Source organism: Amblyomma americanum, chromosome 4, assembly GCF_052857255.1.
Source record: "Amblyomma americanum isolate KBUSLIRL-KWMA chromosome 4, ASM5285725v1, whole genome shotgun sequence".
In the NCBI taxonomy this organism is placed as follows: Eukaryota; Metazoa; Arthropoda; class Arachnida; order Ixodida; family Ixodidae; genus Amblyomma; species Amblyomma americanum.
In genome coordinates this window covers 126,881,685-126,903,126 of record NC_135500.1, presented here as the reverse complement: position 1 = coordinate 126,903,126, position 21,442 = coordinate 126,881,685, and the positions used below count along the sequence as shown (strand labels likewise).

Genomic DNA, 21,442 nt, shown 5'->3' with positions numbered 1-21,442 from the left:
TTTCAACGCTGCCGGTCTACATGATTGAGCCACACCGGCTGTAAAGAACCTGTACCGTCTAACTCGTCGTTTAAGCGCGTGTCGATTTGTTTACGTCCGATCGATCATATGCGCTGCCGGAAAGTTGTTAGGTGCACGAAATTGGCTCCCTTTATGATCAGAGGCAACAAATAGTCCGGTTCATATCTTCATTTGAAAAAAAAAATCGCCTATAAAGTTTTGTGAATGATGAGCGCAACGAGAGAGAGCTGTGAATGGTTCGGCCCGCTTACACATGATGTTATTAAAACGGTCGCTAAAGCAAAAAAAAAAAGTAGTAAATGAGGAACTGAAAAATATACGTGCTTCCCGCACGCATCGTAGTATCCTGGCAGAGTAGATGGCGTAGCGCAACAGTGCATCGGCATTTCACATTTCACCCGAAATGCAGCCGTCTTTATCCAACGCTGATCAGCGGTTTCGTTTTCTCGACCGAACAAACATGGCGGGCCTAGTTCTCGGAGTGCTAAGAGATGGCGCTGCGCACTTCGCATATCGTGGACTGGGCCTTTCAGTTCTTCACTGTCTGCGTTCAGCGTCACTGTATACAGCCACATGCCCACTTTATAAAGTGTGAGAAGCCAGCAAGATGACATGGAAATTTTGCTGACTCTTGAAAAGTTCCTGTAAGGTCGTAGTGGTTCTTAATAACTGCTCTTTGTATTTTGGGTAACAAATGCATGACGGTAACCCCTACATTGCGGAAGGTGGCTCTTGGTGCTGGGTGCTTCTTTCCGTCGCAATTGAAGTGTAGTTGCAAGCTGTATGAGCTGGAATCCGCCTAACGCTACTGACACCGTCAGTTTCTGTTCACATATCTAATCCGACCAAACGAAAAAGCGTACCGACTTGCCTGATACAGCCGCGGTGGAGGGAAAACGAAGCGTTGTGTCTAATCTTGTCGCATAGATACGGGCAAAGGTGAGTCGGTCCATGCGCTATCTTGCTTTCGATTGTGTGCGATCTCTCTCGGGCGTTCGGCGCGGCGATAGCGGTTCACCTGTTTAGCTCGACTGCAAAGATTCACCTTTTCCGCTCTTTAGAGAACCGGCGTCGTCGGTCGCCAGTGCCGTCGAAACTGCCGAGTCGCTAGCTAGGCGAAAGTGCGCGAGTCTTTCAATCATTAGGCCTAACCATTCGGGGCCGTCGAGGATGGAAGTGACGTTGATGTGCGCGGGCGTCGGTTGGGTGCCGTCCATGGTGGCGGTTAGCCTGATCGGTGCTGCACTGATCGCCTACACCTGGGCTGCGCTCACCGGAGCCGTGACCGTGTACGCTCCGTACATCAGGTGAGATCACTGCGCCAGGTGAGAACGGGTGAGGAACTTCCGGCCGCTGCTCGTGTTCGACTGAGAGTGATGTCGTTCGGTTTCCTACCTCCCGAGGGCGCCAGGAACCAGTCGTACAGTGCCCCTGGGTGAACCTTTGGTTTAAATGAGAACTTCTGCGCAAACCTGGTTGCGCAAGCGGCTTCATAAAGAGAAAACCTCCACTCATTCTGAGAGCTTCTGAAAGAACAAACTGAGTGTTGTCGCCTTTATTATTTTTCAGATCGCAGCTCTTAAGCGCCCTTTCGTGGGTTGAGCTGCGTCGCCGCCGTCGGTGAAACCGAGCCAAACCATAAATCAATAAACAAGTAAATGAACATTGCCGCGATTGGGATTAACCCTCGGCGCCGCGAAGAGATCAGCATCGCTGGCCACTGCAAGAGAGCTCTAGGCAGCCGATCACTCCTCGTGTTAAACTGCAACTTATTCTCGGGCTGTGCATTGCACATCGTCTTTGTCAACTAATATTACTATCGAACTAATAGCATCGCCAGACGTGCCGATGACCCGGCAAAACAAAACAATGAACGTAGAGAGCTTGAAACACCGACAGAGCTGCGCTCAAATTTCGCATTATGGAGAATCGTAACCGTCCTTAGAATTTTCATTTTATATATATATATATATATATATATATATATATATATATATATATATATATATATATATTACACATAAGCTCTTATGGCCGAAGCACATTTAAGCTATTTGCACCAAAAATATCGAAAGGTAGGTTACTTACGCCTTACGCCACAAGTTACGAATTTCCAAAGGTGACAAGCGCAAACTGTAGCTTATTTGACCTTTATCCGTCATAAACGAGAGTTCATGTCATCTACATAGTTACCTTATCCAAACATGGGTGTTACAAGCCATTCAGAGTATGGCTACATGGTATATTACTTTAATTATTCAACAGCAGGAATTCTAACGTAATACATAATTCTAGCATAACCTCATTTTCGGCAAAGCGAGACTTCACCATATCTACTTTAACTAGTGCTGTCAAAGTTGACCTCCCTTACCAAATCACTTCCATATCCAACCATTGCTCTTTCCACTGGAGGCTGCTGAAATTTTAAAGGTCACTTTATTATCGTGGGCATTGTTCATGTTGTTCTGTCTGCTTTTTGTTGTTGTTGTATTTAGCCATTTTTTTTTGTTTGAAAGTGCGGAACAACGTTTATTTGTTAGTGGTGCATGTACCATGTATTTTGTTTCCAGTTCATATCTTTGTTATGAACTTGCTAAGGTCCTCTTGCGATTTTGCATTTATTATTAACCTGTCACTGCATAAAACATAAAAACAATTTTCTAGCTGGCTTGTAAGGTACAGTAAGTCACTAGAATTGCAAGCCAACCGGCATATGCTTTTTTGAGTACACAATAAAAATTTCTGCGGTTTCAGAGTTGAATGGGCTTCGCGTGCGGTTGTCTATGAGTACAATCAACAGCGACACTTAGTGCTAAGTTACAATAATGATAATTAGATAAATGCGGCCTTCCTTTCAGATGTAGCTACCCTTTGTTTTCAAATCATTTATTTTTCTTCTGATTGCTGTGTTGTCGCTGTGCGAAATGTTTTAGGCGAGCGAATCTTCCCTGTGCGTAAATTCCGGCGTTTGAAAGCGTATGGCAGGAAAGTTCGGTAACTGCACCTTTTTTACAGAATTAGTAACTGCTGTGCTAATAATAAGTTTCTGTTGTCTGAAAACTCGCTAAGTAAGTCAGTATTCTTGTTCCAGCTACCCTAGCTACTCAGCGGACTAATCGAATAAGCCCCCATTACTTCCTAATATTCAATATTATTGTGAGAAAACTATTCAGCCAAGACATCAAGTCACAAGTAAGAAGCCTTGGTCTGAATTTCGTTCCTTGTTGATCTATTTTAACACATTTTCTTTCTTTATTATCTTGCGGTAAGGAAGCTACCAAGAAATCAACTGGACTCAGGACACTTCTGAATATGCAGCAATATTATTCTTGACCTTTATGTACTGAAAATTTAGCATTTGCATGGCTTGTGGAAAGAAAAAAAGGCACTGGGGGCAAGTTTTGTTCGTAGCCAGCAGCAACTTCAGTGCGTACGTTTTGTGTTTTTTTTATTGTAATAATTATGTGGAACTAGCACGAACCACTGGCTCACTTTGAACTACTTTTTCCTTTAGCTTCATTGGAGGTTGCAAAAATTATACTGCAAGTAGATTTAATTCTCATAGGCGATCAAAAGTAGTTCAATGAGTGCAATATGCTGCAAAATCGCACAGCGTAAAGTTTTCACTATAGCAGGATTTCAGAAAAGAAAAATCTCTTTCACGATATTTTCGGTCTTTGTGATTGCTGCGCACAAATAGTTTTTTTAGTTTCCCGAAATTTGCGCAGCATGTGAGATCAGTGCCAATTTGTTTCAGCGAAGCCGGTGCCTCACCGCCACAAAGCGGAGTGTTCAGCTTGCTGCTCTACTTCGGATCCGTGTTGGGTGCGTAACTGCGTGTTGATAATAAACCTCCTAGAGTACATCTGTCTTTCGTGCACCTCCTCTGAGCGCACCTTTTCGCCTTGCTTACCTTGAAGGCCCTTTTTTCTTTTTTTGTTTACTCACTTACTTGCTTGTTTTTCTTTTGAAGTGTTCACAGTTGTATCTACATGTGTTCAGTTTATGTTCCAATTTTGTTCTTTGTGACATGATTACTGTTCGCCCCCCCCCCCCTATGTAATGCCCCCTGGGGACCTTAAGGGTAAATAAATGATGATAAATGATAAATGATGATGATGATTAAGCTTGGCGATAGGTTTACACTTCTCACATCGTGTCAGAAGTTCCGCTGCATCTCTTGCCAATTTGTTATTTCTAATATGTTGCTTAGAGGTGCCATTGTCTCAGCAGTTTGTTAATAATAATAATAATAATAATAATAATAATAATAATAATAATAATAATAATAATAATAATAATAATAATAATAATAATAATAATAATAATAATGTAGGGGTGTGTTTATTCGGTGAACCCAGATGATTCCAGCCGCTCAGGGGAGACTCGCAGCGAAGCGTCAGGCGTGGCGAAAAGAGCAAGGCAGCGAACAACTTCTTCGTCCTTGAGAGCGGCAGCACGCGACGCATGTCAGTGGTTATATCGATGAAGATTACCACACTACAGTTTCCCCCCCGGGCAGAGAAGGAGCCATCCTGGCGACTCATGGTGCCGAAAGGACAGACGGATCGTAGTAGGGCTTGATTCGGTCCACATGAACTATTTCGCGTCCACGGCGACGCAAGTCCGCAGAAGGCGTAACGGGCTCAACTACGTAGTTCACAGGAGATGTTTGTTGAAGCACTCGGTATGGACCGTGATACCGAGCAAGAAGCTTCTTTGACAGGCCGGCGGTTGTGGCAGGAACCCAGAGCCACACCAGGGAGTTGGGCGCATATGAAGGCGCCTCACCAGTGTCACGATGGTGTTTTTGTTGCCATTGATTTTCCTTTGTGAGCGAACGAGCGAGCTGACGGCATTCTTCTGCATACTGGGCGGCGTCCGAGAGTGGCGTCGATTCAGAAACATCAGGGCGGTAGGGAAAAAGCGCGTCCATTGTGCAGGTTGGCTCGCGCCCGTAAAGAAGAAAAAAGGGAGAGAATCCAGTGGTGGTCTGTATCGCAGTGTTGTACGCGTAGGTTACGAAGGGAAGAACGTGGTCCCAGTTGGAATGAGCGTCGTTGACGTACATGGCCAGCATGTCACTCAGAGTACGGTTGAAGCGTTCTGTCAGGCCATTCGTCTGAGGGTGGTAAGAAGTAGCGGTGCGATGAATGATGCGACATTCTTTCAGTAGGGCCTCGAGAGCGTCGCACAAGAAAACGCGTCCGCGGTCACTGAGCAGTTCCTTCGGAGTCCCGTGGCGAAGAATCAAGTTGTTGAGAATGAACAAAGCAACGTCTCTTGCAGAGGCAGAGGGTAACGGTGATGTTTCAGTGTAGCGAGTCAGATGGTCTACTGCCACAATAATCCACCGGTTTCCAGCAGGAGTAGTCGGAAGAGGGCCATAGAGATCTATGCCAACGCGGTCAAACGGACGAGCAGGGCAGGGTAACGGCTGCAACGAAACAGAGGACTTCTGAGGAGTTTTTCGGCGTTGACAAGATTCGCAAGCGCGCACGAAATGTCTTACGAAGCGGTACATTCCACGCCAGTAAAATCGCAGACGTAGGCGTGTGTAGGTTTTCAATACGCCACCGTGAGCACATTGTGGGTCACCATGGTACGCAGCACAAATGTCGGCGCGGAGATGACGCGGGATGACTAGAAGCCACTTCCGTCCATCAAGCAAATAATTGCGGCGATAGAGAAGACCGTCACGAATGGAGAAGTGGTGTGCTTGGCGGACGAGCGCTTTGGAGGAATGACCGGGAGTAGGACTTGAGAGAAAATTCAAAAGTGCATTGATCCAGGGGTCATTCCGCTGCTCGGTAGCCATGTCGATAGTTGTAAGAGTCGACATATCGTAGGCACAGACGTGGTCAGACGAATTATCTCTAGGCAATGGCGAGCGGGAAAGAGCATCCGCGTCCGTATGCTTCAGCCCTGATCGATAAATGACATGAATGTCAAACTCCTGGAGACGAAGAGCCCAGCGAGCAAGGCGACCGGATGGGTCTTTCAGAGAGGCAAGCCAGCACAAAGCGTGGTGATCGGTCACAACGTAAAACGGTCGACCATACACATAAGGACGAAATTTTCCGATAGCCCAAATAATGGCCAAACATTCCCTTTCTGTGACTGAATAATTAGATTCTGCCTTTGTCAATGTTCGGCTGGCGTATGCCACAACATACTCGCTGTAACCAGGCTTACGTTGGGTAAGGACGGCACCAAGCCCAATACCGCTGGCATCAGTGTGGATCTCCGTAGGCGCAGCCGGATCAAAGTGGCGTAGAATGGGCGGCGAAACCAAAAGGCGGCGTAAAGTGTCAAAGGCTTTATCGCAGGCTGGAGTCCAGGCGGAAAGGTCGGAGCTGCCGGCAAGGAGCTGGGTCAGAGGAGCGATGATAGAGGCGAAGTTCAAGATGAAACGTCGAAAGTAGGAGCAGAGGCCGATAAAGCTCCGAAGCTGCTTCAGGGAGGTTGGCTTCGGGAACTCTGCAACTGCGCGAAGTTTGGTGGGGTCGGGAAGAATGCCGTCCTTAGAAACTACGTGGCCTAAAATTGTGAGTTTTCGAGCGGCAAAGTGGCACTTCTTCAAATTCAACTGAAGCCCAGCGCCGGCGAGACACGTGAGGACATCCTTTAGGCGGAGAAGGTGAGAAGAAAAGTCGGCAGAAAAAACTACGATGTCGTCCAGATAACAAAGACAGGTCTGCCACTTGAGTCCACGAAGAACAGTGTCCATCAGGCGCTCGAAAGTAGCCGGGGCATTGCAGAGGCCAAAGGGCATAACGTTGAACTCGTATAATCCATCCGGTGTTATAAAGGCAGTTTTCGAGCGGTCATTATCAGCCATCGGTACCTGCCAGTAGCCGGAGCGCAAATCCAAAGAGGAGAAATACTCGGCTCCCTGTAAACAGTCCAAGGCGTCGTCGATTCGCGGCAAAGGATAGACATCTTTGCGCGTGATTTTGTTAAGCCTACGGTAATCGACGCAAAACCGGATGGAACCATCTTTCTTGGTGACCAAAACAACCGGAGAAGCCCATGGACTGTTAGATGGCTGTATGACGCCCCGGCGAAGCATGTCGTCCACGTTGTCAGCAATGACTTGGCGCTCAGAGGCCGACACGCGATAAGGACGCTGTCGTAAAGGTGCGTTTGTACCAGTGTCGATTGCGTGCGTAACGACAGACGTGCGACCCAGAGCAGTGTGAGGAAGGTCGAAGGCAGAAGTGAAGTTCTGTAGAAGAGCAGCGAGTTGATCGCGTTGTGCGGGTGGGAGATCTGCGTCAATAGCTTGTTGAAGAACATCGGGTGGTGTCGAAGCGGTCGCTGTATCGCAAGAGCTGAGCACATTAACGTCTAATGAAGTAGGCGTTGCAGGAAGAGTATTTACAAGCGCGGGATCAAGTTCTTCAATACGACCGAGACACTCGCCGCGTAGCAGGACGGACGGGCACGAAAATGGATTTGAGACGTACATTGCACTAAGGCCATCTTCGATCTTGAGGACCGCAAATGGAAGCAGGAGGCAGGGATGGCGTGAAGCGGCGTCGGAAGGTGTGAAGAAGACAGTCGAACTAATAACGCTTTCACAGGAGAGTGGAACGAGGGCAGCAGAAAATGGAGGAATGTCTGTGTCACTGGCGACGAGGAGTTTTGCAGGCCGGGTAGGGACGTCACACAAGACGGTATCACAAAGAGGTAAAAAGGAAACTTCCGCGCGGGCGCAGTCAATAACGGCATGATGAGTGGAAAGGAAATCGTAGCCCAGGATGATGTCGTGTGAGCAGCGAGACAGTACAATAAACTCGATGGTGTATAAGACGTCTTCGATGAGAACACGGGCCGTGCACGCCGCTGAGGGATGAATGCGCTGTGATGAGGCGGTGCGAAGCGAAAAGTCGGAAAGTGCGGTGGTCACCTTACGAAGACGACGGCAAAGAGCTTCACTGATGACTGATACGGCAGCGCCCGTGTCGACTAGAGCGAGTACTGCGACGCCGTCGACAAACACTTGAATTACGTTAGTGGGAGAACACCGAGGACTTGAAGAGTTCGAACCAAGCGCAGTTCTTGCCCCGGGAACTGCGACTGTTAGTTTCCCTCAACGGTGCCGGTAGAACGTCGGAGTGGGGACGGGGAACGGCGACGAGGGGAAGGTGATCGGCGAGCTGTGTACGTTTGATTGTCACGAGATACAAATTCGGAACTGGGCGGATTTCTCGGCGAGGGCTGGTCTGTATTGTAGGAGTAGTTCCATAGTTCAGGTCGAGAAGGTGGAAGGCGTTGGCGGCAAAGGCGTGCGACATGGCCCGGCAGCCCGCAAGAGTAGCAGATTGGTCGGTTGTCCGCGGTACGCCAAGGGTTCGTAGGGCGTTGGCGTTGGCGTACCCTTGGAATAGGGACATGGAATGCAGACCCAGGCAAAGGCGAAGGAAGGTTGGAAGGAGCGGCCTGGTAGGAAAGAGATGCTGATGGCATGAGCGGCCTGGCCGCAACTTGGGCGTAAGTCAGTGGTGCCGTTACTTGCGCTGGCACGGGGCTGGGCGGCAGCACAGGGCTGGGCGGGAGCATGGAGCTGGGAGGAAGAACGTCAGCGATGTGATCTTGAACGGCACGCCGTATGGTAGGGGCCAAAGACGGAGCCATGTCAGGAACAAGGCGGCCACTATCCTGTAACTGAGGGACCAGCGATAGCTGGCGGGCGACCTCTTCTCGAACGAAGGCTTTGATTTGCTGAAGTAAAGGGCTGTCCTCTGATGGGGTAGAACCGCCCAGCGCAAGTGTAGAGATGGCGTCGTCTCTAACACCGGACCGCCGGGTAGAAGCGCGCTTCTTACGAAGCACGTCGTAGCTCTGGCAAAGCTTGATCACGTCACTCACCGTGGCAGGATTTTTTACCCAGAGCATTTGGCACGCGTCGTCAGAGATGCCTTTCATGATGTTCTCGATCTTATCCGCTTCAGTCATTAGCGGATCGACACGCTTGCATAGGTCCACGATGTCCTCTATATAACTAGTGAACGACTCATCGACTTGCTGAGTGCGCTCACGCAAGCGTTGTTCTGCCCGGAGCTTGCGAACTGCAGGGCGGCCGAACACTTCTGCAAAATTCTTTTTAAATGCAGACCAAGATGGCAGGTCTGCCTCATGGTTGCGAAACCAGAGGTTCGCCACGTCAGTCAGATAAAAGATTACATTGCTTAGCTTGATAGCGTCGTCCCATCTGTTGTAGCTACTGACGCGCTCATATGCCGCCAACCAATCGTCGACGTCCTGGTCGGCTGTGCCACTGAAGAAGCACGGATCACGCTGCCGTAGAGCTCCAGAACACAGCACGGTGGTTGGGAGGGGCGACGATGTCGTGGCAGTGTCATCCGGCATGCTGGAAGCAGAGGGTAACGTGCGGCTTCTTAGTTCCAGGGTGGACGGGAACGTACCCAGCAGCACCTGCACCAATTGTAGGGGTGTGTTTATTCGGTGAACCCAGATGATTCCAGCCGCTCAGGGGAGACTCGCAGCGAAGCGTCAGGCGTGGCGAAAAGAGCAAGGCAGCGAACAACTTCTTCGTCCTTGAGAGCGGCAGCACGCGACGCATGTCAGTGGTTATATCGATGAAGATTACCACACTACAATAATAATAATAATAATAATAATAATAATAAAAATTGGTTTTTGGGGAAAGGAAATGGCGCAGTATCTGTCTCATATATCGCTGGACACCTGAACCGCGCTGTAAGGGAAGGAATAAAGGAGGGAGTGAAAGAAGAAAGGAAGAAGAGGTGCCGTAGTGAAGGGCTCCGGAATAATTTCGACCACCTGGGGATCTTTAACGTGCACTGACATCGCACAGCACGCGGGCGCCTTAGCGTTTTTCCTCTATAAAAACGCAGCCGCCGTTACTGTAATTCATCTTTTAGAGCAGGTTCTGTGAAGAAAGGCAACTTGTGGCAGTCTCTCGCCACCAGCCGTGTTTAGGTTGGACTGCAAGCATCGTAACGTACTCTTAAATTCCAGGAAGCTTTTTTTGTGGCAGCGTTTGAAAACCCTAGTACACGAAAGAATGCAATGCAAGGACGAGAGAGAATGGCTCACTTCGTGTTTTGCTCTGAACTGTACCCTTTAGTAATGAAACAGCTAGTACCGACTAACACGGTTCTCATGCTCCGTCGTGAATTTGTGGTGAAAACCAATTCAGGTTCGGAGCACTTCCGGGTCAACTTTTTCGGCCCTTCTCGGAGCGAGGCGGAGTGGGTGTACTGCCTCGCATCTGTGATTGGAATTCACCATTAGTAAAATGAAAATGCTACGCATATCAGTCATTCGTAAAACTTGGGTGGCAACAGCCCGAGGTTAGGTATGGCTTAGTGCATGTCTGTTGCAAGGCTTCACCAAATCACTGGAGGCCAGTTAAAGGCAGGAAATTGGTGACGTGACACCTAATGGGTAACCATGAATGACCATTATGGCGCAGCAGGCGGATGTCGCGAACTTATCGAATGCTCGTCCTCCTTCGCTGTTGACATGCTCAGCTGTTTTTGTCGAGCGTAAATGTTTGCCTGAGATACGGCTTTCGAGAAGCAGGCACAAGGATCACTGGCTGCCGTTGTATGTCCGGGAACGGATACGTCAGTGCCTTTACGTCAGAACCGCGCTTTACAAATTTGGTAAAAATGTAATACTGTCTATTCCTAAATATAGCGCGGAATGGATCTCAATTTCGAAACGAAAAAAAAAGTAAGAAAACTTGACCTGAAGAATACGTATTAAGTGCGGTATTTGCGACACGGAAATTCAAGAATGGAAGACTTTCAGAAAAAAAAAACGGCTGCGTAGGTTTTTAGGCCACCGCGGTGGCTGAGTGGTTATGGCGCTCGGCTGCTAGCCTGAAAGACACGGGTTCGATCCCGGCAGCGGCGGTCGAATTTCGATGGCGGCGAATGTCTAGAGGCCCGTGTACTGTGCGATGTCAGTGCACATTAAAGATCCCAAGGTGATCGAAATTTCCGGAGCCCTTCACTACGGCGTCTCTCATAGTCGCTTTGGGACGTTCAACCCCCATAAAACATAAAAAAACATAAAACAGCTGTCTTGGTTTGGTTTGGCTTATAGGGGTTTAACGTCCCAAAAGCAACTCAGGCTATGAGAGACGCCGTAGTGAAGGGCTCCGGAAGTTTCGACCACCTGGGGTTCTTTAACGTGCACTGGCATCGCACAGTACACGGGCCTCTAGAATTTCGCCTCCATCTAAATTCGACCGCCGCGGCCGGAATCGAATCCGCGTCTTTGGGCCGGCAGCCGAGCGCCATAACCACTCAGCCAACGCGGCGGCTTAAAACAGCTCTTTTCAAATGCTCTATCCTTACACTGGTCCACGCACACGCTGCTTCGTGCTGCGCACAGACGGTGTTAGCATGCTTACGCAAGTTTCTGTAGTGCTTCGAGTGTGTTGCCAATGTTAATCACTTTCTATTCGCCCAACATGCAGCTTGCACTACGATGCTCGTTCGGTACGTCGTCATTCGCAACCTGAACCGCTGCGGCCGGAGGATCGTCGATGCCCTCAACGTGGCCTCTTTGTTGGCGGGTCTGGTCGCCGTCTCTGGAAATCTCATCGTGTCCGCCTATCCCGTGAGCATGCGCTTGTCACATTACGCGAAGTCTACGGACCTTGCGCTGACAGCAGTGTGCGCTTTGTGAAGGTGGTCTATATGCGCCGAACAAAAAAATTTTGAAGTAACACCGTACGTACGGGCCAGCCGCAGGAGGAGGTGCAGAAAGCTTTTCTTCACAACAGTGTTGCTCTGAATTTAACAAGGGCATTATGACGATGAATGTAGCGAACTTTGCCCAATTCAGCCAGATCTCATCTAGGCTTCGTGTCTTTTGGTATTTAGGCTTGTGTACTAAGGTTAAGGACATGGTTAAGTGGAACGATATGGGAGAGGCCTTTGTCGTGCAGTGGACGTAGCCTGCTAATGATGATGACGACTAAGGTTACGTTTTATTGTCACAGATGAGCAATATTCCAATACAGTTTCTCTCGTTTAGGGTTCGAAAAACGTAGAGTGAAAGAGAAGGCGTATATAGTTCCTTCCTTCCTTCCTTCCTTCCTTCCTTCCTTCCTTCCTTCCTTCCTTCCTTCCTTCCTTCCTTCCTTCCTTCCTTCCTTCCTTCCTTCCTTCCTTCCTTCCTTCCTTCCTTCCTTCCTTCCTTCTTTCTTTCTTTCTTCCGTTCTTTTTTTGTGCCGAAAAACATTGGTACAGTTAACATTGCCGTTAATGAAAGCTTCTATGCAACCCCAAATTGTTCCTCCATTTTTGAACCGCTCATGATGCTTAGGAAATATACGAAATCTGAGAGTTGAGCAGACGAGCCAGTTTAGAATACAGTTGGCGTTGTTCTGGTGGGGTCCATGAAATGTTTGCGAATAGCGTGCGGTGGTTGTGCTCTTCATGCGGAGGCAATGCATTGCAGCCATCTCTTGCTGTTGATGTTTTCCTTCCTTTTGTAACGGTCATAACTCTATTGCTTTCGCTACTGCGCAGGTGTTGACTAGCCGGGCGATCCACAATGCTGGTGCTTACACCATGTTCCTGGCCGCTGTTCTCTACATGATGCTGGAAACAGGCCTCACTTGCTGTTTATGCCCACAGCACTACGCCAAGACAATGGTGTGGGTGAGGTTCGGCCTCACCGTGGCATCAATCGTCGCCGTTGTGTTCAGTATCCTTTCACGGCCTTTCGAAATTTAGCCAAGATTTTCCCTTTCCTGCTGGTCTTATTAAAAAAAACACACATTTTGTAAGCGCAGTAGATACATGATGTAGGACCCTGCGATCTCTGTGAGTGGTTACAAATCCTTTACAGGTTTTATATTCCAGCTGCGTGCTACCAATTTGTTGGAGAACGTATTTGGGTTGAAGGAGACATCGATAAGCCGAAGCACTTTCGTGAGCCAGGAGACCCGGTATGTGTGAATCTTAATCTTTACGTATATTTCCGCGAATCTTTGCAGTGTTTGTTCATTCTTCAAAAGTGCCGCCACGCCGCTTTATCGCTTTGTTTGCGACGCAAGACGCGACCCGACTTATCTCGATTGATCGCAACCAGGCAGAGCTGATTCTACGTTGTTCCAGAATGTTCTAGTAACTTTGCACGATTTATCTCGAAACTTCGCTATCAGCTTTAAATTGAGCACGGCCGACAGCGGCGGGCATTCTGTTCGACGGCCGCCAAGCACGCTTGTCGCTTCGCCGCCGCCGAGTGATTCACTCCATTGTGGGTGCCAGTCAGCCCAAATAAAGAGTTTTCTTTTAGAAGAACTTTTGTCCGTCTTCATTTCTTCTTCGACTGGCGTCACCACTACGTGACGATATTATTAGCGAAATTGCACCTTAACGATTCAAACTCAATTCCTTTGCAAAAGGTATCGCTTGAATGTCGTTGGTTACAAGCACTGCGCGGCGCCTTCAGATTTATTTTTGTAATATTGAGTGCGCTTTTTTTGCTCATATGTTTACGTAATTTTAATTTTTTCTTTTGTCATTTATTTTTGCACTTTATACACGTTATCCTCCTGAGATGCATGTAAATTTTGTCACCACCTTCTTTTCATCCTTTGAAGACACTGTCACGTAATGGGGACGGCAGACCAGTCAGTGAGGAAGACGGCGAAAGAAGGCTTCCGAATGAAACTGTCTATTGGTCTTACCTGCGCCCACAATGGACTGAATCACTTGGCGGCGGCGAAAGCAACAAGCGTGCTCGACGGTCGTCGAACAGAATGCCCGCCGCTCTCGACCGTGCTCAATTTAAAGCTGATAGCGAAGTTTCGAGATAGGGCATGCAATGTTATAACAACAGTCTGGAACAACGTATAATCGGATCCTCCTGTGTGCGATCAATAGAGATAAATCTAGTCGCGTGTTGCATCACAAGCAAAGTGATAAAGCCGCGTGGCGGCACGTTTGAAGAATGAACAAACGGTACAAAGATTTGCGGCAATATGATGATTTGGGTCCACAAACGTGATTGAACTATCTTTTGCTGCTTAGAACTTCTGTGCCTGTTTCAGGAAATGTTCAGTATAGAGAAAACTACCAACTTTTTAAACCATAGAGGAAAATTACGCCTTCTGTCGCTCAAATATGTTCTGATTTCTGTTGGTTGCATTGTTACAAGTGCTATAAAGTGCGTATAACGGCTTCAACTGTCAGTTTTAATGTACGTGAAATCTCATATTGTCGTTGGCTGCCATCGAGAAGCCTGCTCGCGCTGACTTCCATCTTCACAAGAGCCCCTGAAGGCGGGAAAACGATGCTTTGACCATATTCACTAGGTAGGAGCACAGGTCCTAAACGAATCCGCGAAGGAGCTTTTTACGCCACTGAACCTCCTTACATGGCTGCCATGCCCGCAATCCTGTTGTTTGATATATTGTGCAAATTTTCCATTGTCGGGTCTCAAGAGGCAGAAGGTAGCCTTAGACATAAATGCCTCTACACTCACTGTGTTGACTGAGTGCTTATGGCGCTCGGCTGCTGACCAGAAAGACGCGGGTTCGATCGCGGTTGCCGCGGTCTCGCATTTCCATGAAGGCGAAATGCTGGACGCCCGTGTACTGTGCGGTATCAGTCTGTCTAAAAACCCCAGGGGGTCGGAATTATCCGGAGCCATCGGCTACGGCGTTCCTCATACCCTGAGGCGCTTTGAGGCGTTAAACCACCAAAAAATTGGCAGTGGCTTAGCTCGGCTATGCCAGGATATACGTAGAGAAAGCTAAAGCATAGCTTGGTTAGCTTTGGTTAAATCTTGATTGCAAGTCCAGGTTAGTCTGGTTGTCTGGCTGTTGTCACATGGTTGGTCACGTGGTGCAGTGTGACCACGGTGGGAATGCGAGCACGGAGAAACTGCGAGTTGGTGGGCAATGTAGCTTTCGCTACAAAACCATAAACCGGCACACCACTGTTAATTCACAGTTCGTTTTTTGTGTTTCCGGCCAGGGATTCCGCGAGCTTCTCATCAGTTCCCTGGGCGAGTGGTTCCTGGTGACGGTGTTCCTCGCCTTCTTCTTGACGTTCGCCTACGAGTTTCGGCGCGTCATGGTCACCGTGGACGTGTTTCCCCTGGTGGGTCACATGGACGACTGCATCGAGGTGACCCGGCTCCGTTCGCACGATTCCGCCTCGCTACTCATCTCGTCCTCCCTCTGATTCACCTCGGCCACCAAGGACTAGTCAACCTTGTGAACGCCCTCTGCTTTTACCTTTGAACTCACTGCTGTGTCCTGTTTGCGAGACTGTGACTAGACAAGCACTGTGGCGCAGCTCTTTTGTGTGTGTGTGTCCGTTTAGCTAGCTAAAGAATATAAGAGCGTGCAATCATGGCCCTATACAATATATATTTACCTCTATCTGCCTCCTGCTGGCCACGGTCTGCGCTGCGTCGACTTATGCGCAGAAGTGCAGCGCGATATTCGAGAAAGTGTGATGTCGCCAACGACCAGAGGCTGGTCTTCGAAACGTCTATTTATTTCTTCGCGCAATGGCCGACAACGATGCTGACGATGCACGCTGATGTATACGACACATTACCATTAACGAACTTTCTGCTTCATTTCTTTTTCCGTATCTTTGAAAATCCTGAACTGCGTCTTGCGCGTGAATACAAGCAAGCTCCAAAGACACTGAAGACGAATACGTGCGATTCGCAAAACAAGGGTGTTTCCTCCTTGCTGCTTCAGGTGCAAAGGTGGTGTCGACCGCCGTTAATGCACAACGCGCTTTGCTTCATACGCCATTGTTCTTGATCTTTCTCCCTGTCTCCTGCACGTATTATCTATTTATAATCTTCTGCTTTGCTCATGGTCAAGGACTGGATTATAGCACTGTTCTCTGTCCACCATCGCGTTTTTTTACTTCTTTTTCGTGACGCACAAGGTCCATTGTCCACTAAACGAAAAAGGGAAGACTCGCAGCGGGTCATGAGGTACAGCTTCTATCGGCTTTTTTTTTTCCAGCTCTAGCTGTGTTATCCTAGTTGTCCAGTTTCGCGTTGTCGTCGGGGTCGTCCTTACATCAGCATTTTTCCCAGATTAAGCTTTCGTCAGCATAGGAGTAATCAAAGCAAAAAAAAAAGCGATTGCGCCCTCGTCCTCCACCCTTCGGCGGCGGCCAACTTGGGCAAACGAATTAATAACCGGAGGCCTTAACGCGTAGCGTGATGCACAATGTACTTCTTAATCACGAATCCACCCAATAATTCATGGGCTACTGCGGCTGCTTGGATTTATGTGGTTGGGGTTCAGTGGCACTCATTGCAGCCCTTCGATAACACAAGCACGATCGTGGCGTCATTTCGCGAACCGGCTCCTGCTAATCACTCCTCGCACGCTGGGGGTAAGCGGCTGTACTTTTTGTTTATTTTGTTATCTGATATCTAAGTGCAGTTCGAATGTGGTGAGCCCCTGGCGCCGGTAGGGCACCGATAACTATAGGTTAGCTCGGCCGTTGTTAACCAAGAGCATCTGCTCAGTGCCCTTTGACCTCTGAAGATGGGTCTAAGGGCACTGTTCAAACAGCAGGGTGCAGAGAAGCTGTCCTGCTGCAGTTAAAGATGTTGCCTCATGCTTTTATTTTCCGACACGGTTAATATAAGAAGCCAATAACTTTTAAAGCGTACAGTCTCGATTAGATTAGATTAGATTAGATTAGATTAGCAGCCTCGCGACCATTCAAACATCTTTTGTCGAGCGTGACTGCTCGTGTGGAGCAACGGCTTGGTGCTAAGCTTGCGATCCACAATGCGCTGAACTCGGAATATAGGGTTGTTGTTCAGCAAGGGAGCGAAACTGTGATCCTCTGATAGCTTTCAGTTTTCTTCATTTACGTGATAATGCAGAGGCGTCTGAGGCTATTAACTGTCACAACATTTTATGAGACCATTGTTTAAAGTGTAACTGATTATCATGATTGTGTTAATAATAATTATGCAACAATAAATGCTGCATGCACGCAGTGGCTTCTATGGTTTGCCATTTCTTTATGATGATGAAGCAAGCGTTATTCAGAGGCATTTATTTGGTGTCAATGCTTTGGTCTTCCATGGGCGCTGTATTATAGGCTGAAATTACTGTAAAATAATTACACGCTGAAATGAGCTTACCAGGCCGCAACAAAATGTCATCCGACATTTTGTTGCGGCCTTCGGCACATGCAAAGAAGTTTCGCTTTGACGCATATCTAAAAGATGAACAGCAATTACAGGTCGACCATGATGTCATGGTAGGCACACGTAATCTTTTTCATACGTGAATCGATTTCTTTGGCCGCAGAGCACCGTGAGATTACGCAAAGGAACCTGTTGTTTTCCGCGCTCCTGCGCGACCAAGTTTGTTGTGTTCACCGGAGAGATAGAAAGTAGATAGTGTAAACGTAGGCAGATTAAAAGAACTCAGGACCAGTGGAGAGCAGCTTAAAGGTACCCGTATTTTACGTAGCAGATTGTTATTGTCATTGTGCCGTCGCCCTTCAGGTGCTCATTCGCACTTCTCTCTTTTTGCAGCGATTGCCTCATGAGGGAGGCTTGCCAAGGATGGCGTCTTCGGTTTCGGTGTCAGTAACGGAAAATTTGACGACGTCATTCAGTCACGTAACCACCAATAAGAAGGAAAATGGTCTCGTAGAAGCAGGAGCTCGCGGTGACGTCACATCTTGACGCCATCAACTAAGGATCGCGGGTCAACTTCTCATGTATGCTCTACTGAGCCAATCAGCACGCGCGCGGTGATTGGTGGAGAAACACAATAGTTCAAATGGTGCATATGAGTGCATGTGTTCATTATGTGCATCATGTGCTGTTTCGTCACACAGTGACGGCGAAGTCTTTCCGTGTTTTTATTTTTTTAAGGAATATGCAATTTCCCGCTTGGCAAGCAACTTTTGCCGGCAATAAACCGAAGTTTTTCTACTGATTGTGGTCGTGTCACTTGTCGGGCGAGACCATGGCTTACGGATTCCGTAAACAAAATGGCGGGGCCGCGGAACTTCTGCTAAAAAAAAAATTCTCTACAATTATGCTTTCTCATTAATTCGTCTGGCCAGAGCAGCAGTTGCATGTATTGCGTCATCATGACGTCCGTTGCAACCCAAAAACCTATCTTAATCTATTCTGACCTCCTCTTATTTCAAGTGCGGCCATCTTGGGCGCACATAGTTGAACCAATCAGTGGCGTCGAGTAGTCACGTGAATGCGAGCGGAGGAGGTGGAAAAAATTTATTCAAGGCCAGCACTAAGAGCCATTGAAAAAATTTGCGGTCGTTTAGCTCTGGTTAAACATGGAGTGACGCGATAGCTACAGCTGCCTGAGTGGAACTTGGTCACGTGACCAACCACGTGATCAGCCACGGCGCCGCGCCGCCGGCAGCTGCTCCACACCACGTGACAGCGTGGCGGCGCAGCCACAGGGTGGCGGCGCCGCCACGCTGAAGGCTCGAAATGCTACTGCAATGTAGCTATCGCTACAAAAGATCGCTTGCTCACTAAGGCCCGTTGATCATCTGCAGAGCACGAGGGAATCCAAGCACACCGGGAAGGATCGATGTGGAGGGTAAGGGAAATAAGGAGAGGCAATGGGAGTGTAAGATGAGTACTAATAATGTTGTGTTTCTGCCATCACCTTCCTCATTTACGCTACTTCTCTTTCGCCAGGCCGTAGGCAAGCCCTACAGCAAACATTACCTTAGCTAAACGCAACCTTTTCTTTCCTTAACCAGCCCTGCTGTTGACAGTGTTTTCAACAAGGCTTATCATTGGTGCATTCACAGCTTTGTTTCATCGCGTGATGGTGGTTGCGCCGAAAAACAAATCGCGCAACGGTTGGAATGGTGTCATTGAGATAAGAAGCCCGCAGTAATGGTGTGTTGCACTTGACGTTTGACCTTCAGTTGGCTGTGGTCGGTAGGGGCAAAGGTCGGGAAAACGCATAGCCACGTGTCTATAAGTTTCGCGTCTCGCTGGCGCTTTTTTTATCTGCTATTTTCCAGTTGATTGCCTTGAATGTTGGTGTCTTTTTAATACGGTAAGGGCTTCATTTTGTTTAAAAGTATTTTTTATTACGCATAGACCAATCCAGTGTTCAGCCAGTCTCCCAAATACATTCAAATAAACTAATTTATATATTCATTGTCACATTACTGGTCTTGTTGCTTTCATGGACAGATGACTATAACGTCCCGCTGGACAGAAACTAGTCCCAGCCAGTCGTTTACAAAAAAGCAGACTTCACGAAAGAGGTTCCATGAACAGCGAATTTCGCTGCTTCCGTCTTTGCTTAAATGTTTGTTTTGTGCCTTGCTCAAGAAGTGAGTATTCCACGGTTCTTTCTATTTACTTTTTAAATTTCGCACGGCGCCACTTAGAGATTTTTTTCGTATTTATAAATTGGTGTCGCGGTAATGCCTGACGACAGGATTGGGATGCTTCAAACAGACTATTCATATCGAGCCTTGATAATTCGAAATGAAAGCGGTTTCTGAACATTTCTTAAAATGAGTGGAGTACGCGTATTAAGAGAAGCCCCACAAGGCTTCCCTTTAAAACACAGAATGTTGGCGGGAGAAAAACGCCGGTACGAACAAACTGGAACTTCGAATCAAACGGATTCGAATTATGGTGGGGTGAGTGTTTAAAAAAGAGAATACAAGTAAAACTCCGCCAGTGCGACTTGCTAAACTGCTTTAACCTAACTATACTTAAAATAGGAAGACAGTCATTGAAATATTTTTTTTAGAAGTGAGAGAGGAAAATCGTAAAAATTCAACTGGTTGGCAGGCCAACCTAGAAGGAAAAACGGATGATTTTTCATTTTGCGTTGTGAACAACAGACATTTTCAGAACGTATTATATTGTCACGACCTGAGTAGCCGTGCAGGTAGGCATCGGGGAGAACCCAAGACTGAGAGTTTTTAAGTACACAGCCAGGGTCCAGATCAAAGAGCCAGAGCGCCTCGAGAGCCAACCACCGCTTCGTCGTCGTTTCGCGTGGAGGCCGCGCGGCGCGTTAGGCACGTGGCAATATTTAAACTTCGGGGATTTTTATGTCTTTCATGCGTTATTGAGTCCGTTATCTCAGCGTGTACGTTTCACAACTAAGTCTAGACTTTGAGAACGGGAAAATACAGATCGAGTGCATGTGCCGTCGTTCGCATATGGGCTTCATGCGTTGTCAAGGCTTTACAACTACCCTATTTATCCGTTTGGCTAGAGTTCTGGACGGAGAGAAATTTTTGTGACGTATCAAGAAGCAGATAACACAGGTATTTATTTGTATGCACAGTGAAACTCCTGTTCCTTATTCCAGGTTTCTTATATGCACAAAAACACCGCACCCGCTTTCTGAATCTTATAAAGAATTGACGGGCTTTCGTGCTATCATATAGGTGGTACCTTTACCTGCCGGCCGCACAGTTAGAGGTACCGAATATATCCGCCTATAGAAGCGCCAATTTCCGTACAGAGATATTTCACATTTTGCTGGATCTTGCAATCTTCGCAGCTCCATGAAGGTTAGTCGTAACGGAGTCATAACTAAACGAGCGCCGTTCCGTCGTATTTTAGCTATGTTTGCACAACACTGCATTTAAATACCATGGCTTAAATGTAGTTATGTACGTAGCGCTGTTTGGAGTATTCTTTGGTGATTACTTGGTGTGTTTATCTTTGTTTTAAAACTGTCTAACATTCAGAACAGCCTCCACGTTGAACGTTAGATTTGTAGACTCGTCAAGATGCCCACGGACAGCTTTTTCTACGAACCCTGCGTCTGTATATTAAGATGAGAAAATAAATTGATTTAATTTTATTTATCATCAGGTGCTCTGAGGAAGGAATATGGATCTGCTTTGACGGAAAGGTATGGTGCGAAATGAACAAAACACGCTGAATATTGCTTCCAGACGGTGTCAAGCGATAGGATTTCGTGTTTTGTTTGATTACGTTACCGTTTTCGGATCTCATATTCGGCTTGACGACACATCGCCCGACTCCGTTTGCGAGCTCGCCAGGATCTCGCGCACTATAGATCAGAGCATCAAAGCAACCAGCCAAAGATGTCATAAAACACCATGGAGGACACTTCTAGACTTGTGGTAAGAACTACGCATGTTCTGCAATTTTTTTCCAGTCTTTAGTTGTGTACAGAAAAGAACATTTGTAGAAGTCCTGAGAAAACTTGTGCACTGAAGAGCGAGCAAGTTCGCTGAGATGTAAACTGGCGTTACTTACACTTGTCTTCGAATAGCGATAACAGATAGAACGCATTGCGCGTCGCTGCACTAATTACAGCTTTGTTACAAGTGCTCGACGATTGGATTCCGCACTTAGCACATTAGTGGGTGTACCAAATGGCCATCGACGTAGCCGCTGCCCT

At 47.6% G+C, this 21,442-nt stretch overlaps 1 protein-coding gene across 3 annotated transcripts; it reads left to right on the top strand.

The window, feature by feature from the left end:
* Positions 1-1,018: 1,018 nt before the first annotated feature.
* Positions 1,019-19,197, top strand: LOC144128332 (DNA damage-regulated autophagy modulator protein 1-like). 3 transcript variants are annotated; one of them, XM_077661661.1, is made up of 7 exons: positions 1,019-1,328; positions 3,779-3,846; positions 11,501-11,643; positions 12,561-12,738; positions 12,897-12,982; positions 15,018-15,170; positions 17,578-19,197. In XM_077661661.1, the coding sequence occupies exons 1-7, from the start codon at positions 1,192-1,194 to the stop codon at positions 17,728-17,730; spliced, it is 918 nt and encodes a 305-aa protein (XP_077517787.1). In that variant the 5' UTR covers positions 1,019-1,191; the 3' UTR covers positions 17,731-19,197. The 3 variants fall into 3 exon arrangements, with proteins under 3 accessions (XP_077517787.1, XP_077517788.1, XP_077517789.1); XM_077661663.1 differs by having other exon boundaries at positions 1,191-1,328; positions 3,784-3,846; XM_077661662.1 differs by having other exon boundaries at positions 1,020-1,328; positions 15,018-17,720.
* Positions 19,198-21,442: the final 2,245 nt, after the last annotated feature.

Coding starts and splice junctions, on each gene's coding strand:
- LOC144128332 (XM_077661661.1), top strand. CDS start 1,192: ATGGAAGTGACGTTGATGTGCGCGGGCGTCGGTTGGGTGCCGTCCATG. Junction 3,847..11,500: donor CTACTTCGGATCCGTGTTGG/GTGCGTAACTGC, acceptor CCCAACATGCAG/CTTGCACTACGATGCTCGTT. Junction 12,739..12,896: donor AATCGTCGCCGTTGTGTTCA/GTATCCTTTCAC, acceptor TTTATATTCCAG/CTGCGTGCTACCAATTTGTT.